At 45.7% G+C, this 22856-nt stretch overlaps 2 protein-coding genes and 1 pseudogene across 2 annotated transcripts in view; all 3 read right to left on the bottom strand.

Moving 5' to 3' along the window:
• Positions 1-229: 229 nt before the first annotated feature.
• Positions 230-5839, bottom strand: LOC102019776 (interferon-inducible GTPase 1-like). Its single transcript, XM_005376159.2, has 2 exons — positions 5644-5839; positions 230-2626 (listed from the first exon to the last, which is right to left on the bottom strand). The coding sequence occupies exon 2, from the start codon at positions 2604-2606 to the stop codon at positions 1347-1349; it is 1260 nt and encodes a 419-aa protein (XP_005376216.1). The 5' UTR covers positions 2607-2626; positions 5644-5839; the 3' UTR covers positions 230-1346.
• A 5223-nt stretch (positions 5840-11062) lies between these two features.
• LOC102017545 lies at positions 11063-13538 on the bottom strand (annotated as a pseudogene).
• Positions 13539-18021: 4483 nt separating this feature from the next.
• Sec24a (SEC24 homolog A, COPII coat complex component) overlaps positions 18022-22856 on the bottom strand; it is a gene marked incomplete at its 5' end in the record, with an annotated part of 47442 nt that continues 42607 nt past the window's right edge. The window contains 2 exon segments of the mRNA XM_013508549.1: positions 18022-20922; positions 21667-21770. Coding sequence (XP_013364003.1) covers positions 20808-20922; positions 21667-21770 — 219 coding nt within the window.

The raw sequence follows: 22856 nt of genomic DNA, 5'->3' as shown, positions 1-22856 counted from the left end.
GTCCCGCTTCAGAGGTCTGAGATAAAGAATTTGAGCAAGATCAAGAGCACACCATTTTCCTTCTCCTGCCGGCTGAATTCGCACTCCCTTCCAAGTCACTTCTCTCTCCAAACTGCTCATCTTTCTTTCACTACGTTCACCAGGCTCTCGGCCCATCCAGTGTAAAGAAGTTTCCAGAAACAAAACCTGGAGCCTGGAAATAGGACAGCCAAGATCATTTCTCTGTTTCTGAACTTTATTTTATGCTACTGGTACACATCCGCAATACGTAAAGTTTACATTCAGCTTAGGGAGCAGGTGCATGTGCATAACACAGTTTGATTGTTCTTATTCTCCTTCCCTTCCCACCCACCTCCGTCCTGCCATCTCTACATCCCCGTTCCCCATTTTTGTTGCTATGGTTACTGTTACTCATGTTGTTCTTCTTATTATTCTTCTTTATAACATATAATGAGAGTATGCACGGCGGGTACCTGGCACATTCCATGACACGTGTTCAATCTTCTTAAGGCCCCTTCCCCGCCCCCACCTCACCCAGAGTCTGTCAGGCCCCTTCTCATCTGCAAAAGCACTTTCTTCCTGACTCATCATTCTTTTACTTTGCTTTTTATTTGTACTTTGCATCACTCAAATGAGAGAAACAACAGGTATTTAATCTTGTGTCCGATTTACTTCGCCTAACGTTAGGTTTTCCAGGTGAATCAATTTGCCTACAAATGTCTCGAATTTATCTTTCTTTATTGCCAAATAGTATTAGTCCACGATGTATAGATACCACGTTTGTTACATGTCCGTCAACAGGCAAATGTGTGGTTATCAAGTCCATTTCTCTCATCCTTTATCAGCCTCCTCCCTCCCTCCTTGTTGTGTTGTCCAATGACGCATTCTACTGATCCTTTAACAATGTTCCCATATTGTTTCCATACATAAGGGATCTTCCCTTATTTAATGAGGAGAGTATTAACATGGGGATTGAGAACAAAATCATAAAGTGACAATATATAACCTTCACTGTGATTATTACAAAGTGCTTCCGACCTGAGGAAATAATGGAAATGCAGACTATCTCAGAACATTTGGAGATTCACTGAAACAGATGTTATGTTACTGTCAGAATTCAATCAAACTAGACCAGTCCATTTGGAAAGCAGGCTCAGATCAAATCACCTATGTACAGCATGAGTTACCATGTAAAGCTGTCACCTTCCTCCATGGGGCAGACATTTCTTCTACCTTGGGGGACACTGACCCGGGACTGGCAGGAAGACCACCATCCCTAACCACACAAGACCTGAGGTCCATTTCTAAGTCCATTAGGCCAGGCACAGAGCTTGTACCCCATTCTCTCAGTTGTAAGTGCTTATGGTTTTGTGCAAGAGGAGCTTGGCATCGTGGGCCACTATATCGAGGAATTTCGAACGTAGAAAGTAGGCTTTCAGGCCCTGGAGTGCAGCAGACATGACACCTCCGTTCACTGAAAGGAAGATTTCAGAACAGTGCCTGGCCTTCGCTGCTATGCTGTCGTCCTTCACTAGGGACCAGAAATCCAAGCACCTGGTGAAGCCCTTGATATCCCGCACAGATGTGCCCAGCTTCTCTGCAATCTCTTCAATGGACTCATCATCCAAACCGAAATAGTTTCGGTAAAGCTTCAAGCACTCTTCCTGTTCAGGCAAATCGAAGCCTCTGAGGATGGGTGCAAAGGGAATGAAGGCCAAAGCTGATGCCTTCAGGGCGTCCAGCCAGATCTTCTCCCTGAGGAAACCTCTCTTCAGCTCAATGGAAGCATCCGACAGTGTGGGCAATATGAGTGTGAAGATCTGGCGCTTGTGAGCGGGAAGCTCCTCCAGCAGAGTCCTCTCCAGATGTGGGAAGTCAAAGTCACAGAGGTCAAAGTTGGAGACCAAGAAGATGCGCGGATCGGGCACTCCAATGTCCCTGAGGTTAGCCAGGCAGTAGTCTCGGATCTGCTGAAGAACTCTCTTCCTCTTGAAGGACTGGGGCTTGGTTTTCCGTTCATTATATAAATCATTGTCCACCTTGCTTCTAACAAAGTAGAATTTCTTCCCTGTTTCCTTGATTTTCTGGGCCAGGACAGCGTCATTGAGGGTGAAGCGGGAGCACGAAATGATGATGAAGAAGTCGAAGCTAGCAAATCCCACTGTTTCTAAGTAGGTGTCTGGGGTGAATTTGGGCGTCCCGGTTCCAGGCAGGTCCCAGAAGGTCACGTTGGGATATTTCGGGTGTTGATAGGGGGTTTTCTTCATGGTGGTCTCCACGACCCCGACGTCAGCCGCCCCCTCCTGCTCGTGACCAAGCCCTCTCAGGGCATTGATGAAGCTGGACTTGCCAGTCCCGGACTCCCCGATCACAGCCACCTCCAGGGCAGCATTTTCTGCTGCACTCAGTACTTCTTGAATCCCGTCCACCACAGCCTGCAGATCCCCCTTCCCAAGGTCTGCTTGAATTCTCTGCAGCACTTCTGGCGGGATGATGCCACCAGCCTGACTGGTTAATTTAGCATAGTGAGACCCGACGTCAGCAGCCAGTTGCTGAAAATTGTTTTGTGTCACATTCTTCAGGAAGGTGGAGATGGACTCCTCCATGGCAGCGGACTCTGGAAGGCCTGTGGAAAGGAGAGAGAGCAGAGTTACAGAGACTGGAGCATCCACACAGAAAGGCAGCATCGGCTGAGGACCCACACGGGTCTCCCTGGAGCCCCGCCACTCTCTCGCACTGACTTGTCGCTCACTGGTTTGTTTCTCCTGGCGAGTTTAGTGCCCACCACTGCAGAAGAGCCTACCTGCTCTCCGCGCAGTTGGCGTCTGTCTCTGAGGAGTCTGCACAGTTTGGAAGACAGAATAATGGCCTATACAGGTGACATATCCTGCACCCCAGAAGCTACGCCCACATAACCTTACATAGAAAAAGGGAAGTGTTGCCACGATCAGATGCGACAGATGTCCAAGTTATCCAGGTGGGCTCAGTACCACGAGAGAACCCTGACACGATTTGAGGCAGGAGGGGCAGAGGCAGGAGGAGGCGGAGGGTGAAGCACGGCTCAGTGGGAGCCCCGGGGATGGAGGAGGGCTGGAGCCCAGGACGCAGAGCAGCCGGAGACTCTGGGGACACGGGAAGGGCGTGTCCTAGAGTCTCTGGGAGCCAGCCCTCCTCACGCCTCGATTTTAGCACCTTAGAAACTAATTTCTCAGTTTTTGCCCTCCAATTTTTGAGAGAATGAGAAGAGATTAGATTTGTTTTTAAAACAACGCAACACAGAATAATTGCACATATTTAGGATTTACAGTGAGATATTTCCACGCGTGTGTATAGTCAGTGATGAAGTCAAAACAGTTAGCATCTACCCGCGTCACCTCACACGTGTATCATGTCTCTGCGTGGGAAACACTGAAAACCCTCTCTCTAGCTAATTTCGAAGGACCGTGAGTCCCCGACAGTCACCGCAGTGCTACACACACCAGTGCGCCACTCCCTGTCTCAGTGCTGCACTCAGGAACACCCTCTCCCCCGCACTCTCCTTGGATCATTGGGCTCCCCAAGCCCTGCGTGCTGGTACTGGGTCCCCGCTGTGGACTCCTGGGTGGGGAGGGTCGATCTGCAGGAGGCGGGGCTGGGAGGAAGTCAGGTCAGTGTTGTCCTGGGAGGGGCACTGGGGCGCTGCTGCTTCTTGTTTCCCTCTGCTCCTGAGACAACTCCGGGTGAGCAGGCTGCTGCACGTGTGCTCCCTGCTGTGAGAGGCTCAGCCTCAGGCCCAAAGCGGTAGCACAAGGGGTGAGGGCTGGAGCCCTGGAAACAGGTGCCACCATGCACTTTTCTCTGTGTAAGTTGGTTGTTTCAGGGGTTTTGTCACCATGAAGAGCTGACTGACACAATGGCCCTCCCCTCTCCGTCCCTGCCTTGGGGCCAGTGTTCTAGTCTCTACTTCCACGAGATCAACTTTTTAGCCTGCCTATGAAGGACACACATGTCTGTCTTCCTGGCTTCTTCCATGATGTCCTCCGTGCTCATCCTTGTAGCCACAGATGACAGAATTCCATTCTTCTCTACTGCTGAGTGACACTCCACTGCGGGTAGAGACCACATTTTCCTCTGCAACGCATTCATTTGTTGCCGGACACCTACAGTTGACACCATATCTTGGCTCCATTTACACCTTCCAGTTGCTGCTACGCCTCAAGCTGTGTCATTTGAAGTTACGAAACTTGTGGCAAGTTGCAATAGCAGCAATGGGAACCAATCAACACTCTCTGCTTTTCTCAAAACCTCAGCACAGAACACGGCAGATTTTTTTTCTTCACAAGGAACCACTCAAGCCAGTTCCTGCATGAGTACAAAAGACCTCAGACAGACTGCCTGGCTGTGCAGGAAATCAGGGCAGGGTTTGTCTCAAGGACGAGGCAAGGGCAGAGACGAGCCACTGGGAACCTGCCTGCTGGCATGGGAGAAGAGAGATAAACACTTACATAAATCACTGTGGTCATAATGCAGCAGGGAGCCTGATTAATGTTGGATTTCCTCACAACACACAGGAGTTTTGAGTGGATATTAGACACATGACACTAGGTCACCTAGGAATTAAGTTAAACTCTGACTTCCCCTGTAAAATACAGCACAATGTTTGATTAAACCAAGGCAACTGCAGACAATGATCACTGCGCTAGTGGGGGCCCTTCTAGCAATTCACTGTGTTAAAGAAGTTTATATCCCATGGCACTGGCTTAGGGATGCAGAGAAATCTTCTCTAATGTGGAGTGTTCAGTGTCTTTCACATCCTACAGGTCTTTCAAGGACAGTCTTCAAAAGAAGAAAAAAATCATAACTTTCAAATATAAAATGGGCTGGGTGTGGTGGCTCACGCCTGTAATCCCAGCACTTGGGAGGCTGAGGCAGGAAGATCGCTTCGAGTTCGAGGCCAGCCTGGGCTACAAAGTGAGTTCAAGGACAACCAGAACTGCATGATGGGACCCTGTCTCAAAAAGGAAAAAAACAAAAACAAAAACAACTTCAGGGTCATTTATTCTCAAAACCAGGTAGCCGGACATTCAGCACCTCTGTCAGCAGTCCACTAACAACACACGTAAGAACAGAAGTAACATTGTAAGGCCTGGCCTCTGCACCTACATCACACTGGGACTTACATTAGGTTGAAATTTTATCCCGTAAGTTTCTTTTGAAAACATCTTATAGGGCTGGGTCCCCTGGGACAACAGTATACCTCAGAGAATACCCTCACCAATGACAAGAAAAAGAAAGACATTTTGCAATAAGTAATATATAGACATTCTAGGGTACGTTCCAAGATGAAGTATTGATAAGCATCATCACCATGGAAACAACGATACTCATTATGGTTCCCAAAGCCCAGAGAATTACTGTCCCCTAAATATATAAAGAAACCCAAACTGCTACTCTGTACAACTGCCACCTTAGCTTTTGCCTACGCTTTCCCCTGGGGGTATACTTCGTCCTCAGAGTTTGCTTTACCATGAATTCTGCCTTTCCTTTTACAAATGTGTTGCTGTGTCTTGACCGAATTCTTTCATCAAGAACACAAGGACTGAGGCAGCCTCCCTCCAGCCAACGAACACAGCCGCTGCAGGTCCAAGGAGTTTTCTCACTCACCAGGTGCAAAGAGATTGGCAGCGAGAACAGGTTCAGAGTTTGCACTGGAGGAGGAGGAAAGCCGAGCCCGGCCGTGCACAGGAGCAGGTGGAGAAGGGAGCGTCCACCAAGCCCGAGTCCTGCGCTTCGCTGTGTGAGGCAGGAGGAAAGACCGACAGCCTCTGCCTTCGACTCTGTGCCCTGGAGGGACGCTGCTGCTCCACGTGTACTTATAAAAGACGAAAGTGAAACTCTGTCACCAAAATAACACTCCGGGCAATCAAAGCATTTCCAGGAAAGGAAAAGAAAGCCTTTTGTAACTTGAGAGCGCGTGCGAGAATGTGGGAGACAGATGCATCCCAGAAGAAGCCGGTTCCTCGTGACCTTTAGGGGGGCACCAACCAGGACACCCAGGAGATGGGTTCTCAGGGCTAAAGGGGGACTGGGGACAAGTGGGCAAGTTTCCAGTCCTTCCAGAGGAGGATTTCTCAGCAGAAAAAGAAGACTGCAATGCCTCTGTCTCATCGTGCCCTTCCCTCTATGGTACTGCGCTGCTGCCACTTTGCTAACACTGGGCACCAATGGCCCTGACACGTCACTGGGGACAGGGCTCCCAAGGGACCCCGCAAACAGGGGCTTGATCGTGTGCTGTGGGCAGCCGCACGCTACTTGGGGGAAACCAGGCAAGACAGCAAGGGGAAAATGCAGAGAGCGAAACGGGGAGGTCCTGGGGCTGACGTCTCCTCTGCAGATGCTGAGCTGGGGATTGTGGGTTGCCTGGTCCTTGGTAGTGGCTTTCACCTTGGTGTGGTCTTAGGAAGCATCATGGACCTGCGGGTCTCAGCCCCCTACTGCTAGGGCAGCTGCAGACACCAGGGGGCAGCTCTGTCCAAAAGCACCCGAATAACCGCCTCTCCATGGCTGACTGAGCCATCTTCAGAGTCAGCTTTGCCTTTGTGAGTTTGGCAAAAGCAATAGGAAAATTCCCAACAGTTCAAGAGCTAAGAAAGGACAGCTATTTCTTCTAATGGACACAGACATATAATAAACATAGGCAGAGGAACTATCAAAACTTCTCCAGGTTTCCCTGAACCTTTCCCTGAAGTCTCACCTGGAGCTGAAACATGAGTCTTGGTTACAACCTGAGGGCGCAGTGAGCTGCCCCTTCCTGTGAGAAGGGTCGGGGAGCAGCCCTCTGGCATCCTGATCTCAGCTGCGTGTGCGGTGCAGGAGAGGGTGAGAAACAGGCTTTGGGGACAACTGCAAAGACAGGGTGAACCTGAACCTAAGAGCCCTGAAGAAATGTCGATCAACTGTTTCTGGCTAACCTGAAGCACTGTTTCTGGCTAACCTGCTCCTTCTCTGGGATCACTGCTTTTTTCCTGGCTACTGCTCCAGTGGGTAACTACAGTAATGTCTCAGTTCAGAAATTCTTCTGTTTGAAAGCAATTTGGTTCAAAAACAAAGCAGTCTGAAAAATTCTGCATCTGTTTACAAACTGCACATCAGGTGACAAACACGACCACGGCCATCTTCCCTGCACAAATACAAATGCAGCATCGTCCCCAAATCATAAAACAAATTAAGTTTGTAAACCGAAGGACTGCTAAATACAAGAAGATAAGGACAATGTCAACAGAGAGCAGGGCACTAAAGAAGACCAAAGTCTGAAAGCTAATTACCGCCTGTGCCACAGGGATGTGAATCTCCTTTGTGCTCTCCGGCTCCTGAAGGTCTAGATTAGGATGAAGAGCAAAAGAAACATAAACTCATGGGCTCATGTGCTCATAGGTGGAGTTCAGAAGGGGCCTGGATTATGGCGCTCATAGCTGACTTGCTGTTAGGCAGGTGGGCCTGGTCAGAAGAGGTGAGTCACTGTGCGTATGGCCTACGAAGGTTTACACTGTTCCCTAGTATTGGGTTAATAGTATCCCTTAGTTATTGCGGGCTGATTAGGTCCACAATCTCCCGAAGAAGTGTACAGCAAAGGTTAAATAAAAAGAGGCACATGGAATGATTTCAGGGCCCCAGGAGGATCAAAGCCCTCTCATAGAATTCAAGATTCTCTCAGGGCTAAGACCAAGACCTTCTCTGGGTGGCCTGTATTTTAGTTACCAGAAGAAGGGAGGAGAGTACTCAGGAAGGGCAGAACCACTGAAGGACTTCTCCAAGTGAGGTATTAAATAAATCCACCCAGGAGTGCAGTGCCTGAGGCTGTAGTCTTTATCTAATTGAGGTTGGATCCAAGTGTCCTTGGCTGTGATCTTGTCTTATCCTTTGAAGCTTTCCGGCTTCATCCACCATTATAGGCCTTAGTAAGGATCAGTGACTCACAGTGGTTCACTTACTATGAGTCCACTGCCCATCTCCAGACAAGGACACTAGGCCTTGGACAGACTCACAAGTAAACATGGAAAGTCAATTGGTTAATTTAAATCCTGCTGAGGGCTGCTTTGTAGTGGTCTCTATCACCCTAGTCCCTTCTTTCTTGCTCTTCCTGTCCACTGGCTGTGAGCAGCTCTCCTCCATCATGCCCCTCTCTGTGTTATCCTGCCGTGGAGCCAGCCTACTGGAGTAGATGTGAGCCAAACTAAACCTCTCCTTTAAACTGAGAGTGTTCAGTATTGTGCCCTAGAGCACCATGGTCTGGAGTGGCAGCACCTGCACCATGTTCCAGAATAGTGGCAGCCTACAGAATTTGTTCCTCAGACTTGGATACAGAGTGCCCAGCACTCCTGGCACTGGACCCCTACAGTCAAGAGAGAGGGGAACCTGGCTACTGCTCCAGTGGGCAACAGACCTTAGCATCATCCACATGGAGCTGGTTTTAGGCACATGCAGAACGCGAGTGTTGTGGTTTGGGGAAAGCTTCCACCTAGATTTCACAAGGCCTGGGAGGCCAGGCAGTGTGCCCCTGAGAGGGCAAAGCATGAAGTTGTGAGTATGAAGCTAAAGATGCAGTGAAGACCCCAGAAGTGTGGAGAAGCAAGGAATGTGGATCATCTAAGGAAAGTTGCAAGGAGGAAACAAATCAGACCCAAGAGAGAAGTCACTGGAGCTACTACCACTGGAAGTGCCATGGGGCAGAGCCACCCAAGCCCTTTGCAGCTCACAACTTCCCACAGATTACCTTGGAGGCTGCACACAAAACTACAGGACTTAATGTTTGCCCTGCTGGATTTTGGACTTATTTTGGTCCCACTTCTTTGTATTGCTCTGTTTGTAACTTTTGGAGCGGAAATGTTTATCTTGTCCCATTGAATGTTGGAAGTGTTCAACTTTCTTTTCATTTGTACAGGGGCTCACAGCTAAGAGTTTGCCTTACATCTCAGAGGAGACTTGGGATTTGGACTGTTTAGCAATGCAGAACTTGTTAGGACCTTGGCAACTCTTGGAGATGGACTAACTGCCTTTTGCCTAAAGGGATGTGCATGAATTTTGGGGGGGGCCAAGGGCAGAATATTATGGTCTGTGTATAGATGCCCCCCAAAGCCTCATACAGTCATGTGGGACAGGCTTTTTCAGAGGTGACTGAAATTAGAGTTTGTGATTGATTTATGGTCCAATGCTGGGATTATGGTGTGAGTCCTACCTCCACCATAGGGCAGGTACCCTGCATACAATATGAGACAGAAAAATCTCTCCTCTCTTTTCCTGTTGGTTTTGGTATCTTCCACCACCAGAAATCACTGCTCCTCTACCATACCACCCTGCCTTAGAGCCAGCTGATTGTAGACTGAAACCTCTACAAACTCTGACCTAAATAAACCTTTCCTCCTTTAAATTTGGGTGTCAGGTATTTTGTCTCAGCAACAAGAGAAAAGTAACTAAGACACTGTGGTTACTGATTATTCCCACTGGTCCAGTGGTGTGCGGAAACAGCAGAAATTCAAGGGGAGCACAAGGCCAGCTCAAGTGCATGTCTCTGCATGCGTGTATATGCATGTGTGTATGTATGTATGTATGTCTGTATGTGGATGTTTGTGTGCACAGGGTGAACGTGTGTGTTGCACATATGCACACATGTGTAGAGAGAAAGAGTTTGGCTTGGAAAACTGCAGCAGTGAAAAAGCCAAACTCCTTCCAGGTAGAAAATAAACCTGCTACATCCTGCTCTTTCCCTTTCCTGAACTGCTAAGGATAGTGATTGACTTCCCTTTCACCCAAGAAATTGGCAGTGACAAGCCAGGGGACTAACTGGGTTCAAGTGGATTAAAATGCAGGTTGTGCACAGACACACAAGCTGGGAGTGAGGAGCTGGGCTCATGCCAGCAATGCAGCTGTCTCACCCTTTCTGAAGGAGGTGGGAACTGTCTAGCTGAACCAGTACCTTTCAAAAAACAAAAACTGAAAGCTGGTCTTGATACAGCAAGTTCATCGAGAATGTCATTTACAAGAGACCAAAGGAGCGGGAACAAACAAAGCATTACTGAGCCGGCTGGCGAACAGTCCCTAACCAGGAGCCAGAGTTGATGTCTGCCCCAATCTGGGTCTCACCTTCAGTTTAAGTACATTTTAGGTTTCCATAGTAACCACTGCCTCATTTTTGGGACTCTCACGAGAATGTCACACAATATCACAAAGTTTACTTCTCCCAGAAGGTTGGACAGCAGAATTCCAAATGACCATCGCAATTTAACTTTTGGCCTACTTCCCAATCCGTCCTGTTTGTTTCGTTTCCATTTTACGACTTTGCTCTGCTTTAAGTGAGTTGATAACCAAGGCAAGGGGGTGAAGAGTGGGATCAAGTACAGCTTACATGAGCTTTAAGTGATTTCTCTTAATATGGAGTTAAAAACAGAAAATGGAGTCTCTCTTCCCTATCAGTCTCACTACAGTCCCTTCCCTGTGGGGTTGAGGCAGGCAGGACTTAGATCCAAAAATATATTTTAACTTTTTTTTTTTTTTTCATTTTAGAAGCACTTGGTTTTATTGCACAGAAGTAATTGAAGGTGGACTCCAGTGGAAAGGGCACCCTGGTGTGACAAGTGGCCAGTGCCCAGCCCCACCAGCTTCAGCTTTTCCAGGACAGACAGCGCTGGGTAAAGGCTCAGCCACTCCTTTGGAAAACAGCAAGCATTTGGGAACACGCTAAGACATCTCAACCATAATGTGTTTCTAACTAATCATTCATTGTTGCAGTCATCTGTCAGTTGTACATACAGGAAATAAATGCACTGCTTTGGACAGGAAGGGGGCAGTTTTTGTACCAAGTGTTTACATGTGGCATTTGATGTATGTCACATGTGGCTACATAAGCTATCACAACATAATCATCCATCGCCTGGGGAAGGTTTGGGGTATGAGGTTCTGGGGGCCGAAAGTGCCCTCTCTTGCTAACATATTACTCCTGTTTGGTGAAGGAGGACCCAACATCAAAGCAGAGTTTCTTCTTATAGAAAGAAAAGGAAGAAAAATGACAGTTCAGGGCACTGACCCTTGAACTCCAGGACCTTTCGGAGTCTCTCTGGCTGCTCTGGATGTTCCTTTCTCTTCTGCCTTACTTCTCGCCCTTGGTGGCTTTGTCCTCTGTGGACTTCTTTGACGACCTGCTGGTTTTTTGGTCTGTGCTAGAGGATTTTTAGGCCTTCTCTGTCTTGGGCCTGCTGGGCTCCTTTGAGAGGCTCCTGTCATCTTCCTTAGCCTTAGGTTTCTCCTCAGGTTTCTTTGCCTCTGCAACCTTTGCCTCCTTGATGTCCTTCTTTTCTGGTGCTGCTGGTGCCTCTTCCTTCGGCTTTTCCAGCTTCTTTTCTGCCAGCTTGCTGGATTCTCTGACCTTGGCATCATCTGGTTCCTTCTTGGCCACCTCCGTCTTCTCCTTGGGCTTAGCCTCCTCCTTTACCTCCTCCTTGGCAAGAGCCTCCTTCTCTGGGGTCACTCCTTTTTTCATGTCTTCAACCTCTTCCTTCTTGGCTTCAGCTTTGGATTCCTTGGGCTTCTCTACAGCAGCTTCCTCCTCCTCAAACTCAGGCTTTGGAACCTCCTTCTTGGATGCTTCATCTGTCTTGTATTCTTCTCAGTTTTTGGTGTGGCTGGAACCTTCTCTTCCTCCACCTTCTTTGGGGGCTCTTTGGTTTTCACTTTCTGGGGCTTCTCCTCCTTCAAAGGGGACTTCACCTCTTTCTTCTTTGGGACTTCCTCTCAGCAGCCTTGGTATCCTCCTTTGCCGGAGATGTGACCTTCTCTGAGGACTTGACCTCCTTGACAGGGCTTTTGGCTTTTTTAGGGGATTTGGTGTCTACAGGGGACTTTGCTTCTTCCTTCACAGGGGACTTGGCCTTCTCTGGGGACTTGACTTCCTCCTTCCCTGGGCTCTTGGGCTTCTCAGGCAATTCCACCTCAGCTGGATATTGGCCTTCTCAGGAGACTTGGCCTCAGCTGCCAATTTTGCTTCATCTTTCACTGGGGATTTGGCTTTTTCAAGAGACTTGACTTCAGGTGGTGACTTTGCTTCTTTTACTGGAGCCTCAGCTGGTGACTCTGCTTCCTGCTTCCTCCTTCATTGAGGACTTGGCCTTCTCAGGAAACCTGATCTCAGCAGATGATTTTTGCTTCATCTTTCACAGGAGACTTGGTCTTCTCTGGAGACTTGACCTCAGCAGCTGACCTGGCCTGTTCTTTTTCTGGAGACTCGAGTTCATCTGGTGATTTGGCCTCTTCCTTTACTGGGGACTCGCTCTCAGCTGGGGACTTGGCTTCCTTTTCTGGAGATTTGGCCTCTTCTGCTGAGGGAGACTTTGGTGCTGCTGCTGCTTCCCCTGCTTCCTCTTCTCCCCCTTCTTCCTCCTCTTTGGCCTCTTTTTCCTCTTCCTCGGTGACTTCTTCAGTCACTTGGGTCTCTTCTGTCTGCTCCTCCACAATCCACTTCCTTTTCTGACTTTTCTACTACCTTTATCTTCTCTTCACTCTTGACCTTTACGTGAGTGGACATACAGGGATTTGGGGAGTCCCTATGAGAGAGAGAGGAGTTGGGCCAAAGCCAGTCACTCTTCACCTTCCAGGAGTTTTCTATATGCAGCAATCTCGACGTCCAGGGCCATCGTAACACTGAGCAGGTCCCGGTACTCTCACAGCTGGGCTGCCAGCTCCCACTCGGTGTTCCTCAGCTCGCTGTCTAGTTGCTGAATGGCCTCCGTAGGATGCAATGTCGGCTTGATGCCGGTCCTCCAGCTCAGAGCACTGCCTCTCCGGTGAATCCTTCGTGCTTTACAGGGCCTCCAGCTTTGGTCCTGGCCTGCAGCTGGCTCCAGTACTCAGTAGTCTCTTCCTGAGCTGAGCCAATGGCACCTATGTTCACCTGGGCTGCCTCTAACAGCCTCACTCGGGCCACTCCTCCGACTGCAGGGTACTCTGCACCGCCCGGCCTTTGAGCTGAGCGCCGATCTCGCGCAGCTCCGATGTCACGTCGCACTTGAGGGCGTCGCGCGTCTCGGCCTGCGCCTGCGCCTGCGCCTGCGCCTGCGCGGTCCCGCGGCCCTGGATCTGGTCTAGCAGCCCGCCCACTTTTTCCTGCTGGCGGCGCGGTAGGTAGCCGCGCTCGTCCAGCTGCGCCTGCGCCTCCTTGTGCAGCTCCACTCCCGCGGCTGCTTCAGCCTCCAGGTGCGGCCCGACCCGGTCCTGGAGGCGCTGGCGCTCGTACAGCCCGCCCGTGGCCGCGCCCCCTTCGCCCCTCGCTCTGCCAGCGTAGCCCGCTCGCCCTCCAGGCTGCAGTTGTGCCCTTGGAGCTGCCGCACCGTGGGGATGAAGCCCGCGAAGCGGTCGCTCAGCGCCTGCAGCCGCACCTTCTCGCTGCGCGCCACCGCCGCCGCTGCCGCCACTGCTCCCAGCAAGCAGTGCGGGCCGGTGTCCTCACGATGGTACAGAGAAGGTGCGCGGCACAAGCCAGTCCTTAATCCTGTAGCACGGGGCTCCGACATTGCACCCCAGCCAGATCCTGCTCCCCGGCTGGCCCAGCACACTCCCCAATGAGACCACAGCTGCCCTGGTCTGGGACAAGGACCGAGCTCTATTCTGGATCTGGGCAGATCTGGGTTTGAATGATCCCTTGTGCTTGTGCCAGATCAAGCCTGCTGCAGGCCACCACCAGCAGCCCAATGTGACACCAGCCAACTCTAATTCTAGACAACTCAGACCGGCCTCTGACCAGAGCCTGGACCTGCTCCTAAGGCTTGATACAGGAAAATAAAGACTCCCAACCTGAATGATATCTGGGACGAGTTCGTGTTCTCTAAAATTGAAGAATGAATTTTAGGAACAATGGAGGTTAAGAGCAGAATATATTTATTGAGGGAAGGAAAACTTCTGGCCAAGAGAGGGACAGAAGAGGGCCCGAGTGGGTTGCCAAGGACTCTGTCTTTTGTGGGACTTTATAGGGCAAAACCACGAGGTGAGGCGGGTTCAACATAGGGGGAAAATGGGAAATTACAAGGTGGGCACGAGGTGGGACAAAACTATGGTCAGCCAATGAGATTACAAGTATAATTGTTCAGGTAAAATGGAGTAAACTGGAATCAAACGGGCTTCTCCTGTAGGGGGTTGGGCTAGTGACTCTGGCTTTTTGAAGGTGACTGCTACCTATTTAGAACATCAATCCCTGATGTTTACACCTAGGGAGGTGTATGGGTACATTTGTTTAGTCCTTTGTCTTGAGGACTGGCCCACAGCAAATGTCTCCATGCACATGGTATCTTGTCTTTCATGTTGGCTCCTTTAAGGGCCTGGCCCCGTCTGACTGCCTATAATATTTCTAGCTAACTCAGCTGCCTATAACAGGCTGATCCCCACCGCATGTGAACCCCTGGGAACAAGGCGAGTGGCACTGCCTTTCTTTTTTTGAAAGAGAAAAAAAATGCAAAACAAGATAATAGGGTAACAATGGTTAATACATTGCATATTGTTATTTTTAAATTAGTTACTCAGAGTACAAGATATAGGCATTTAATTGTCCAAACAATATTAGCAAAAACCTTTCTTTTCAATGCACTAAGAGAAATTACTAATATAACTAATGATCCTAACTTCAGATCCAGAAATAATAGAGCAGTTAGCAAGACCTATGTGGTGGACCAGGACTGGAAGGAAAGTCCATCTCTGTTTCTTGGCTTTTTCTAGGACTCCAGCCCTCCTCCCTGTCCTTGAGGCTCTTGGGCTTGGATTCCAGTTTGAGGCCACTGCTGAGGGATCATCCCTGCATGCAGGCAGTGGCCCTCATAGAGAGAAGGTGACTTTCCAAGGCGGGATGAGTGACAGTCACCCCTCTGCAGCTGGGAAATGTAAACCTAAGTGCACCTTGGCTAATATGGCTGCTTACATAAAGACTTCAGAGGTGAACCCCCAACAGCAGTTCTGACCTCTTCCGCTTACAGAGCATTTGTAATGGTGCCCCTCTGTCCATCTTCGGAAACCACACAACACAGGATCAGAATCAGCCACGGGCAACATCCAAGACAGTCTGGATTTATGAGAAGCCCATGTTCCTGCTACTGTTTCTATCTGGTTATCTACCCAAAGCCTCCTGTGCTCAGAAATAATGTTGCTTGTGGAAGGTGAGTGGGTCAAGAGGGTAGAACAGATGGCTTGGCACTAGCAGGCGGGGTCTGGTTGGAAGAGGCGCGTCACGGGGGCCACAACCTGGAAGGGTCCCTCCTCCCCTGGCACCACCCTTCATACTCTGCACCCTGCCAGGGATAGGCTGAGCAGCTCTCCCCTGCCCAGCCCTGTTCACCATGCTGCAGCTGTGCAAGGACTGAACCTTCTCAAACGTGAGCCAAAGTAAACCTCTCCTCCTTTAACTGTACTTGTTGGGTGTTTTGTCCCAGCGACAAGGAAAGTCACTGAGATAGTTTCTGACCTGGACCACCCAGAAGATAGGCTTTTGAACATGATGTATCCTGCTGACCTTTTATTAACAAGGAATTCAAATGCTTTATCTGCTTTGGAGAAACTGGCTCTATAGCAGGGCTCAACTAATTTCTTTTCACATTACTTAGTGAATGAAGTGGGGGATATTCAAACATCATCTTTCCAGAGCATGCCCAATCTAGTACTGTCCTCACTGGTCAGACTGATGTTTATTTTGATATCCACTAATAAGTGTTTTTCATTCCGTACTAATTAAAAATTGAGCCAGACATGGTATTCGTATCTGTAATCTCAGCACTGGGGAGGCTGAAGCAGGAGGATCACTATGAGTTCAAGGCCACCCTGAACTACATAGTGAGACCCTGTCTCAAAAAAAAAAAATTAGACCTTCAGGAGAGTTAGGGTGGGTGTTTATATATCTAATTATGGCCTCTGAAAGGCAATCCATAAAGAGGGGTGGGTGTTCATCCGTCCAGTGGATGATTTTTCTGAGGCACTCATAGATGCCCTGTTTTTAGTTTTTTCCATTCCTGCCAGGAGGCAAGTGATCATATGATCACAATTTGACCTACCAGGGTTGCCAAGTTGATATTTGGGGTTTTGGGGCTCAGTCGCAGGGAACACTTTAGCTGCCTCAATGTGCCTTTCAGGGTGTGGTGGTGTTCACTGGCATGGTTTTCAGCTGCCTGCCGAATGCACTCCCTTTCATCATCGGTAAGGATGAACAAGATAAGGAAAATATCCCCCCAAATGAGATCATATATTTGAGTAGGAGGCATTCTTTCTCAATTTAGGGAGATTTTCTGGAAAGGACCCCGTTCTTTGTTGGAAATGTCCTAGATCAGTAATTGAGAAAGAAACAGGAGGATGAACAGGCCCGTCAGTGCCTGCTACCACACAAAGGAGCAGGACGGGATGAGATGTAGGATGCGATGGTCTGGGTGAGAAGAGAGTACAAGAGTGTGTCTACAGGGTGAAGCGGGCAGGCTTTAGCAGGGGGCTGGGCTGATGCATGCTGGAGAAGAGGAGGAGTGCTAGTGGATGGAGGGCTTCATGGTTGGGAGGTTGTGGGTCCAGCTGAGGTTGCTGAGTGGGGGGCAATAGGGTGGGGATCATCAGTGGGATCAAATTCAGCAGCAGAGGGGAGGAGAGGGGGGTAAAGGCGTGATGTTGTCAGATTGGGCATGCAGATAGGAGGTTTTTTTGCAGGGTAGGAAGTTTTTGTTCATTGAGAAGAAACCCCATCTAGATGATGCTCTACCTTAGGGTGGCTCCTCTACACCCTAGGGTGTAGAATTGCTGAGCCAATTTAGTTAAGCTTCTAAACTTCTCAAGTTGATACACTCAACCACTACAATCTGATTGTGGCATATAACTGGAGAAACATACAGCATCATAGATATACAAGTAATACCAAAAAATGGGAGGAAAAAAATGGAAACAAAGCTTGGGTAAATGGGCAGGGAAAGAGGGTTGGAGGGGAGGGGAATGGAAAAAAATAATTGATATATTATGCACAGGCACAAATTCCCAATAATGAATGTGACCATTATGTATGATAAATATGCACTAATAAAAATAAAATTTTTTTAAAAATAAATCAATGTACAAGTAACAATGTACTTCCCCTTTTCTAAATCTTTGTTTCCTGTTTTATTTTGTTTTTTGGTGCTGAGGATCAAAGCTAGGGCCTTGTATCTGCTAGGCAGGTGCTCTACCACTCAGCCACGGCCCTATTACACAATACACAAAGTTGTTGGGCATGGTGGTGTATGCCTGTAACTCCAGCACTACAGAGGCTGAGGCAGGAGGATTGCCACAGGTTTGAGGCCAGCCTGGGCTACATAGTGAGTTCAAAGCCAGCTTGAACTACATAGCAAGACCCTGTCTCCAAACACCTCCCCACCACCCCAAAAAAGCCACAAAGTTGACCAAGTACCACTCCAGGATAAGTAAGATTGTCTCTTCTGAGAACCTGTAGAAGCCAGATGTGTTTCAGTTCTTTAGACAGATGTGTTGGTATGTGACAGCTCATTTAGTCATGTAAGAGTTTGAAGTGTCAGGAATTCAGATTCCATATTTACCCATTTGGGGAGGAACTTTCTCCAGTGGACTTTTTGTAGTTTACTGATTATCTTTCCTAGCACTTCTCAGTGATATATTAATAGCCGTAAGTTTGAGGCCAGCCTGGGCTGTGTACATAGCAAGTTCAAGGCCACCCTGAACTGCACAGCAAGACTCTGTTTCAAAAAAACAAAACAAAAAGACAGAGATTATCTTCAAATGAACTTTAGTCTAGAATCCAAATCCAGCTCTATTTGTGGGGTAGGCATTAAGAATTCAGTTTTTATCAGGCAGAGCCCTGGGGTTCAATCTGTACCTGGCACGGCAAAATCAGTTATGATCTCCCAGATATACACCTAGGAGATTTAAACCACCTTCAGCAATAGTTTTTCACTGACTTAACCTGGATGGTAAGATAGCACTACTCAGTGATTGGCAGGTTCTTTCCATCACTTTAAAGAACCAGTCAGTGCATGTAAGCTCTTTCAATTAACTTTATTGAATAGCCAAAGTGATAAGTTAGCACAGATCAAACAATTGTTTGCATGGGTTACAAATGACTTTTTTTTTTACAGGAATAAACAGTGAAAATTACAAACCGTAAAAAGGAAGACAAATCTTGTCTCACTTCAGAGAACAAGATTTAACACAGCACACTGAAGATCAATACATATTTGAATTTGAGAACAAGAATTTAATGTTACAATATTATACACTACTTTACAAAATTAAAATTTCTATATAAGGATTATATTCATAATAGTTAACAAATCTTGAAATCACATTTGGTGGTCCCCTAGATAATAGCTGTTATGCATCTTTGATTAGAAGAAATAAATCTTTTACTCTAATTATTGCAAAACAGTCTATTAGACTCAATACATTACATTAAATTAAAAACAATGAGAAAGCATATGCAAACTAAAATAAATGGTATGGCTTGGGTGACTATCAATTAGTATGTCAGACTTACAGAAATGTTATTTAAAAAATTCTAGAAATTAGAAAAATAGAGTACTTTTTATGGTAGAACTGCCATGCTCAGACTTATATAACCAAGATTGCCCTTGTCTGTTATTTTAGTAGTTGTAGATCTGTAGAAAATTCAAGGATCTTTCATAATTTACAACTACGATAAAAAAAATATGGCATAGTGTAAATATTAGTTGCTTTACATCAAAAAGTAATACAGGATGATAAGGCAGGTAGCGCCTTACTACCCCGCCCAAAAATCAAACTAAAAAACACATTCAGTATTGCAAAAAATAATTGTTTTATATCAATAGTCCCAAAAGGTTCATTTGTTTTTTTATTTGGAGAACAAATATTGTGAATCATAACTAAAGTTATGTATTTTATGACCTGTTAAAAAATTATCCTGGATTGCACATGTTATGTAATATCTAAAATAATTTTTAAAAGTAAATTTGTGAAATATACTAGCAAAGCACATGGTAATAACAAGAATCATACCCACTTAGGGATATAGTGAGGCACAAGGAAGATTATCCCTAAAATCACAAATGTTGCCCTCTGGAGAAGTCCTTACTACTATTAAGAAAGGACCTACAAATATCAACATTTAAAATCACATTTAGAAGAAAATTTTGGTTAAAGAAACACCAGTACATAATGACTCTGTTTCTTAAAAGAGGGGAAAATATAATTTAGTTTGGTGCAACCTGAAAACCACTTCCCGATAAATGAAGCCACTCTCAAGGAAACTTCCAGCTCAGTGTACCACTTGCACACGGAAAGCAAATCTTAACACTGCTTAAGGGCGATAATATTTTCATAAACCCAATTACTTGGACCCAGCTGGCAAGCAGCAGTTGAACACTCTACAGGGACCTCTTCCCCAACCCAGACAACTCAGTTAAAAGTCAGCCCACGTGGATGTAAACCTGAAAGTTACTGTTTCATTGGTGATCACGTAAGACCAAGATTGTAAACACGTTTTCCAATCTATAAAAAAATCATTTCATCAAGTATTACACATCAACATCTTAAGTTCATATGAGTCTGTAAAAACTGAGCCAAACTCTTTAGAGATATTATATCACAGCACTTTAAATATACAGATGTATAATCTACCTATTTGTAAACAAAACTCACGTAATAGTTTTGACTATATTTCTCTAGCTGAATCATACAAGCAGTCTTGTGAGCATGTTCAGGAATCAAGTTTCTTTCATAACTTCAATAAATTGGATTTGTGTAATCTTAATATCCACCAAGTCAAACAGCAGCATCTGTTTTCATAGATGTAATATCCCAGAATAAATATTTCTTATGAGTGGCTTCCAATTTAATTATTGAACTCCTTAGAAAATGTCACTGATGCATTTGAGATATTTGTAACCTATTCTATTCCTCTGCATTACACCAAAATAATACTTTTATTACATATCACAGAGCAGAAATGTACCCAACAAAAACCCACTTACAGGATCAAGGTGACTACTGTCTCTTCTCCCTACTGTCATTGCCAGTCCCGATGTATTTATGAAGGCAGCTCAAATTCTTTTCATTGCAGAAAAAAACAGTATGTTCAAGTCTTCTGCCGATCAGAAAACCACCTAATTATAGCTTTCCCTTAGAATCGTGACTTTGTTCTTCATGTGTAGCGAATACTGACAGAATGTAAAGCTTCAACACATTACTTCATATTCTCAAGCTCACCTAGAGTTATTTTCCTCTAGTTTTAGCTAACACCCTTTTCCTTCCTCAAAAAAGGAACAAAAACAAAAAAACCAATCACCAGAAATCCTATACTTTACTTTTAAATTTTATGATTTTATTTTTTAATTTTATGATTTTAAAAGATCATCATCAATGGATCTATAACTTCCCTGCAATACTTAATCTTATGAGGTTTTAAATGTAGCAGCCAAAACTTCAGAAAAATAAAAAATGAGAAATATACATGTGGAACACAGAAGTTTTTATTTTACAAAATGTACTTTGCCTCTGCAATATTGTCTTATTTTCATCCTTAACAACTCAAACATAATTGGCAGCAAAGGAAAAAAGGTATCCAATCATATGTAGATATAGTTTGATTTGAAAAATAGTGTTTTGGAATTGCACGTTTGATTCACTGCTGTGGTCCTTTATTTGCTGTAGTTTGATGAAATCACAGTGAAAACATCTTAATCATCACATTAGTTCACAAACTTAAATAGAAAAGGAAGGTATCACACATTCCCAGGAATTCTGCATTATTATGATTTCCTTAGCAGTAACTAAGTCAAGTTTCTTCATTTATTCACTTGCTGTTGTATATGCAAGAGGAATTCATAATATGACAGTGCTGATTCTGTTCTGTCTTCTACCATGTTCTGAAGGAAGCTTGCTTTCATTGGACTCTCATCCCTTAGGAATAAAAAACAAAAATATTTATGTATGTTAGATAAAATGTAATAGTAAAATAAACAGTGGATTGGCAAAGGTTTTCATAACTATCATAATATTTACCCCACAAATACTTACCTCTTGAGGCTTTATCTAAGATTATTTGGTTGGTTATGTAAACTTCATGTTTAAGGGGAAAAGTTTATAATGGAATTAGAAGGAACAGTGAAGTGTTTTACTGAGTTCATTAAGTTTAGTAAATCCAATAATTGGTTATAAAGCACAATTTACTATGGAAGAGGGACAGTCCTAGAGACTGATTCCATAACCTTTGCACTGAGCTATCTCCTCAGCCCCTTTTAATTCTTTATTTTGAGAGAGGGTCTTGTTAAATCAGTAAGTTACCCAGGCTGGTATCAAATCTGTGCTCTTCCAGCCTCAGCTTCCCAGAGTGCTGGGATTACAGGGATGTGCCTCCACCTGACTTGACTTAGTACTATTTACTGAAAAGAATTACTAGACAAGGATGAGGCTGATGGTGACAATTTCACAGTGCTGGGGATCGAACTCACGGCTTTGCCCATGCTAAGGAAAGGCTCTACCACTGAACTCCATCCCCTTCCCTTTTATATTCTTATAAAATGTTTGTGTAGGTCACATATAACTGTGATTTAAAAGAGGTCCCAAAAAAATAAAAAATAAAAAAATAAAAGAGGTCCCTGCAAGACCAAACACATTATTTTACAAATGAAAACTTCAACTTACCTTATTATATAAAGTACTGGGAAAAATGGTCTCTGCTCTCTAAGCCAAGAGATGAAAGCTATCATCCTAGCAGATTCTGGTGTATCAAGCTCTGGAAGGTCTGTCTGTTAAACAAAACCAGTATCTAATTTAATTATTTACCTAACAGAGAGTCCACACTACTTCTTGAATTTTAACATGTTTATGAATCACCTGGTGATTCTGTTGGATGAGAGAGTAGATTAGTTTGGCTTAGAGGTCACTAGGTCTCTATTGAAACTATTCCAATCCACTGAGGTCACATAAAGCACCCATAGACAATACATAAAATTATCTAAAATGCTATTCATCCTAGTGGTTTTACTCAGGGCTAGGGCTTCTCCTAGCTAGAATGGTGACCTGTCTTTTTCAATCCATGAATTCCCTCATTTCCATGAATGCAGTCATAGAAGTCACCACTAAGCAAAAGTGATAAAACATATTCCCAAGCTGGATACAAACTGGCAGAAGGGATTTAAAAGACACTAAATAAAACTGTCTATTATTAATTTAAAACTCAAAACTACCCAAGTGCTACATTATTTTATAAGTGATTTCTCATGGAATACTACAGTTATTCCACCACAAGTAAGAGCAGTGTTATTTTACATATTTAACTATTAGTGACTTGTCCAAGGTCACGCAGCAGGGACAAAGGTCCATCATTTCTTTCTTCAATCGACACTGACTGTTGTTTTCTAGGTAAACTGGTGTGGCAATTAATTTAGTTCTTATGGGGGCTGGGGATTTAGCTCAGCTGCAAAAGCACCTGCCTGGCAAGCGGAAGGTCGTGAGTTCAGTACCCGGTACCGGAGAAAAACCAAAAAAAAAAAAAAAAAAATGAGTTCAGTACCCGGTACCGGAGAAAAACCAAAAAAAAAAAAAAAAAAATTTAGTTCTTACTCTAAAGAAATAGTTTAAGGACTCTGCCAAAGAACAAGCAATCCCTTGCAATACGCGCGCGAGTGCGCTCTCGCTCTCTCGCTCTCTCTCTCTCTCTCTCTCGCAGAGTCACAACACTAATGCCATCTGTAGTAAACGTGGCTTTTTTGGCAGGGGTTATTAATTAAATTCACTGTTTTCTCCACACAGTGCAGTACTGTCTTCTCTGTGTGTATGTGCGGTACTGGGGACTGACAGCAAGGTGCTCTACCACTGAGCCACATCCCCAC

Source organism: Chinchilla lanigera, unplaced genomic scaffold (assembly GCF_000276665.1).
Source record: "Chinchilla lanigera isolate Chin_1 unplaced genomic scaffold, ChiLan1.0 scaffold00007, whole genome shotgun sequence".
Lineage (NCBI taxonomy): Eukaryota > Metazoa > Chordata > Mammalia > Rodentia > Chinchillidae > Chinchilla > Chinchilla lanigera.
Note: the sequence above shows the minus strand (reverse complement) of the source record. Positions and strands in the feature narration are given on the sequence as shown.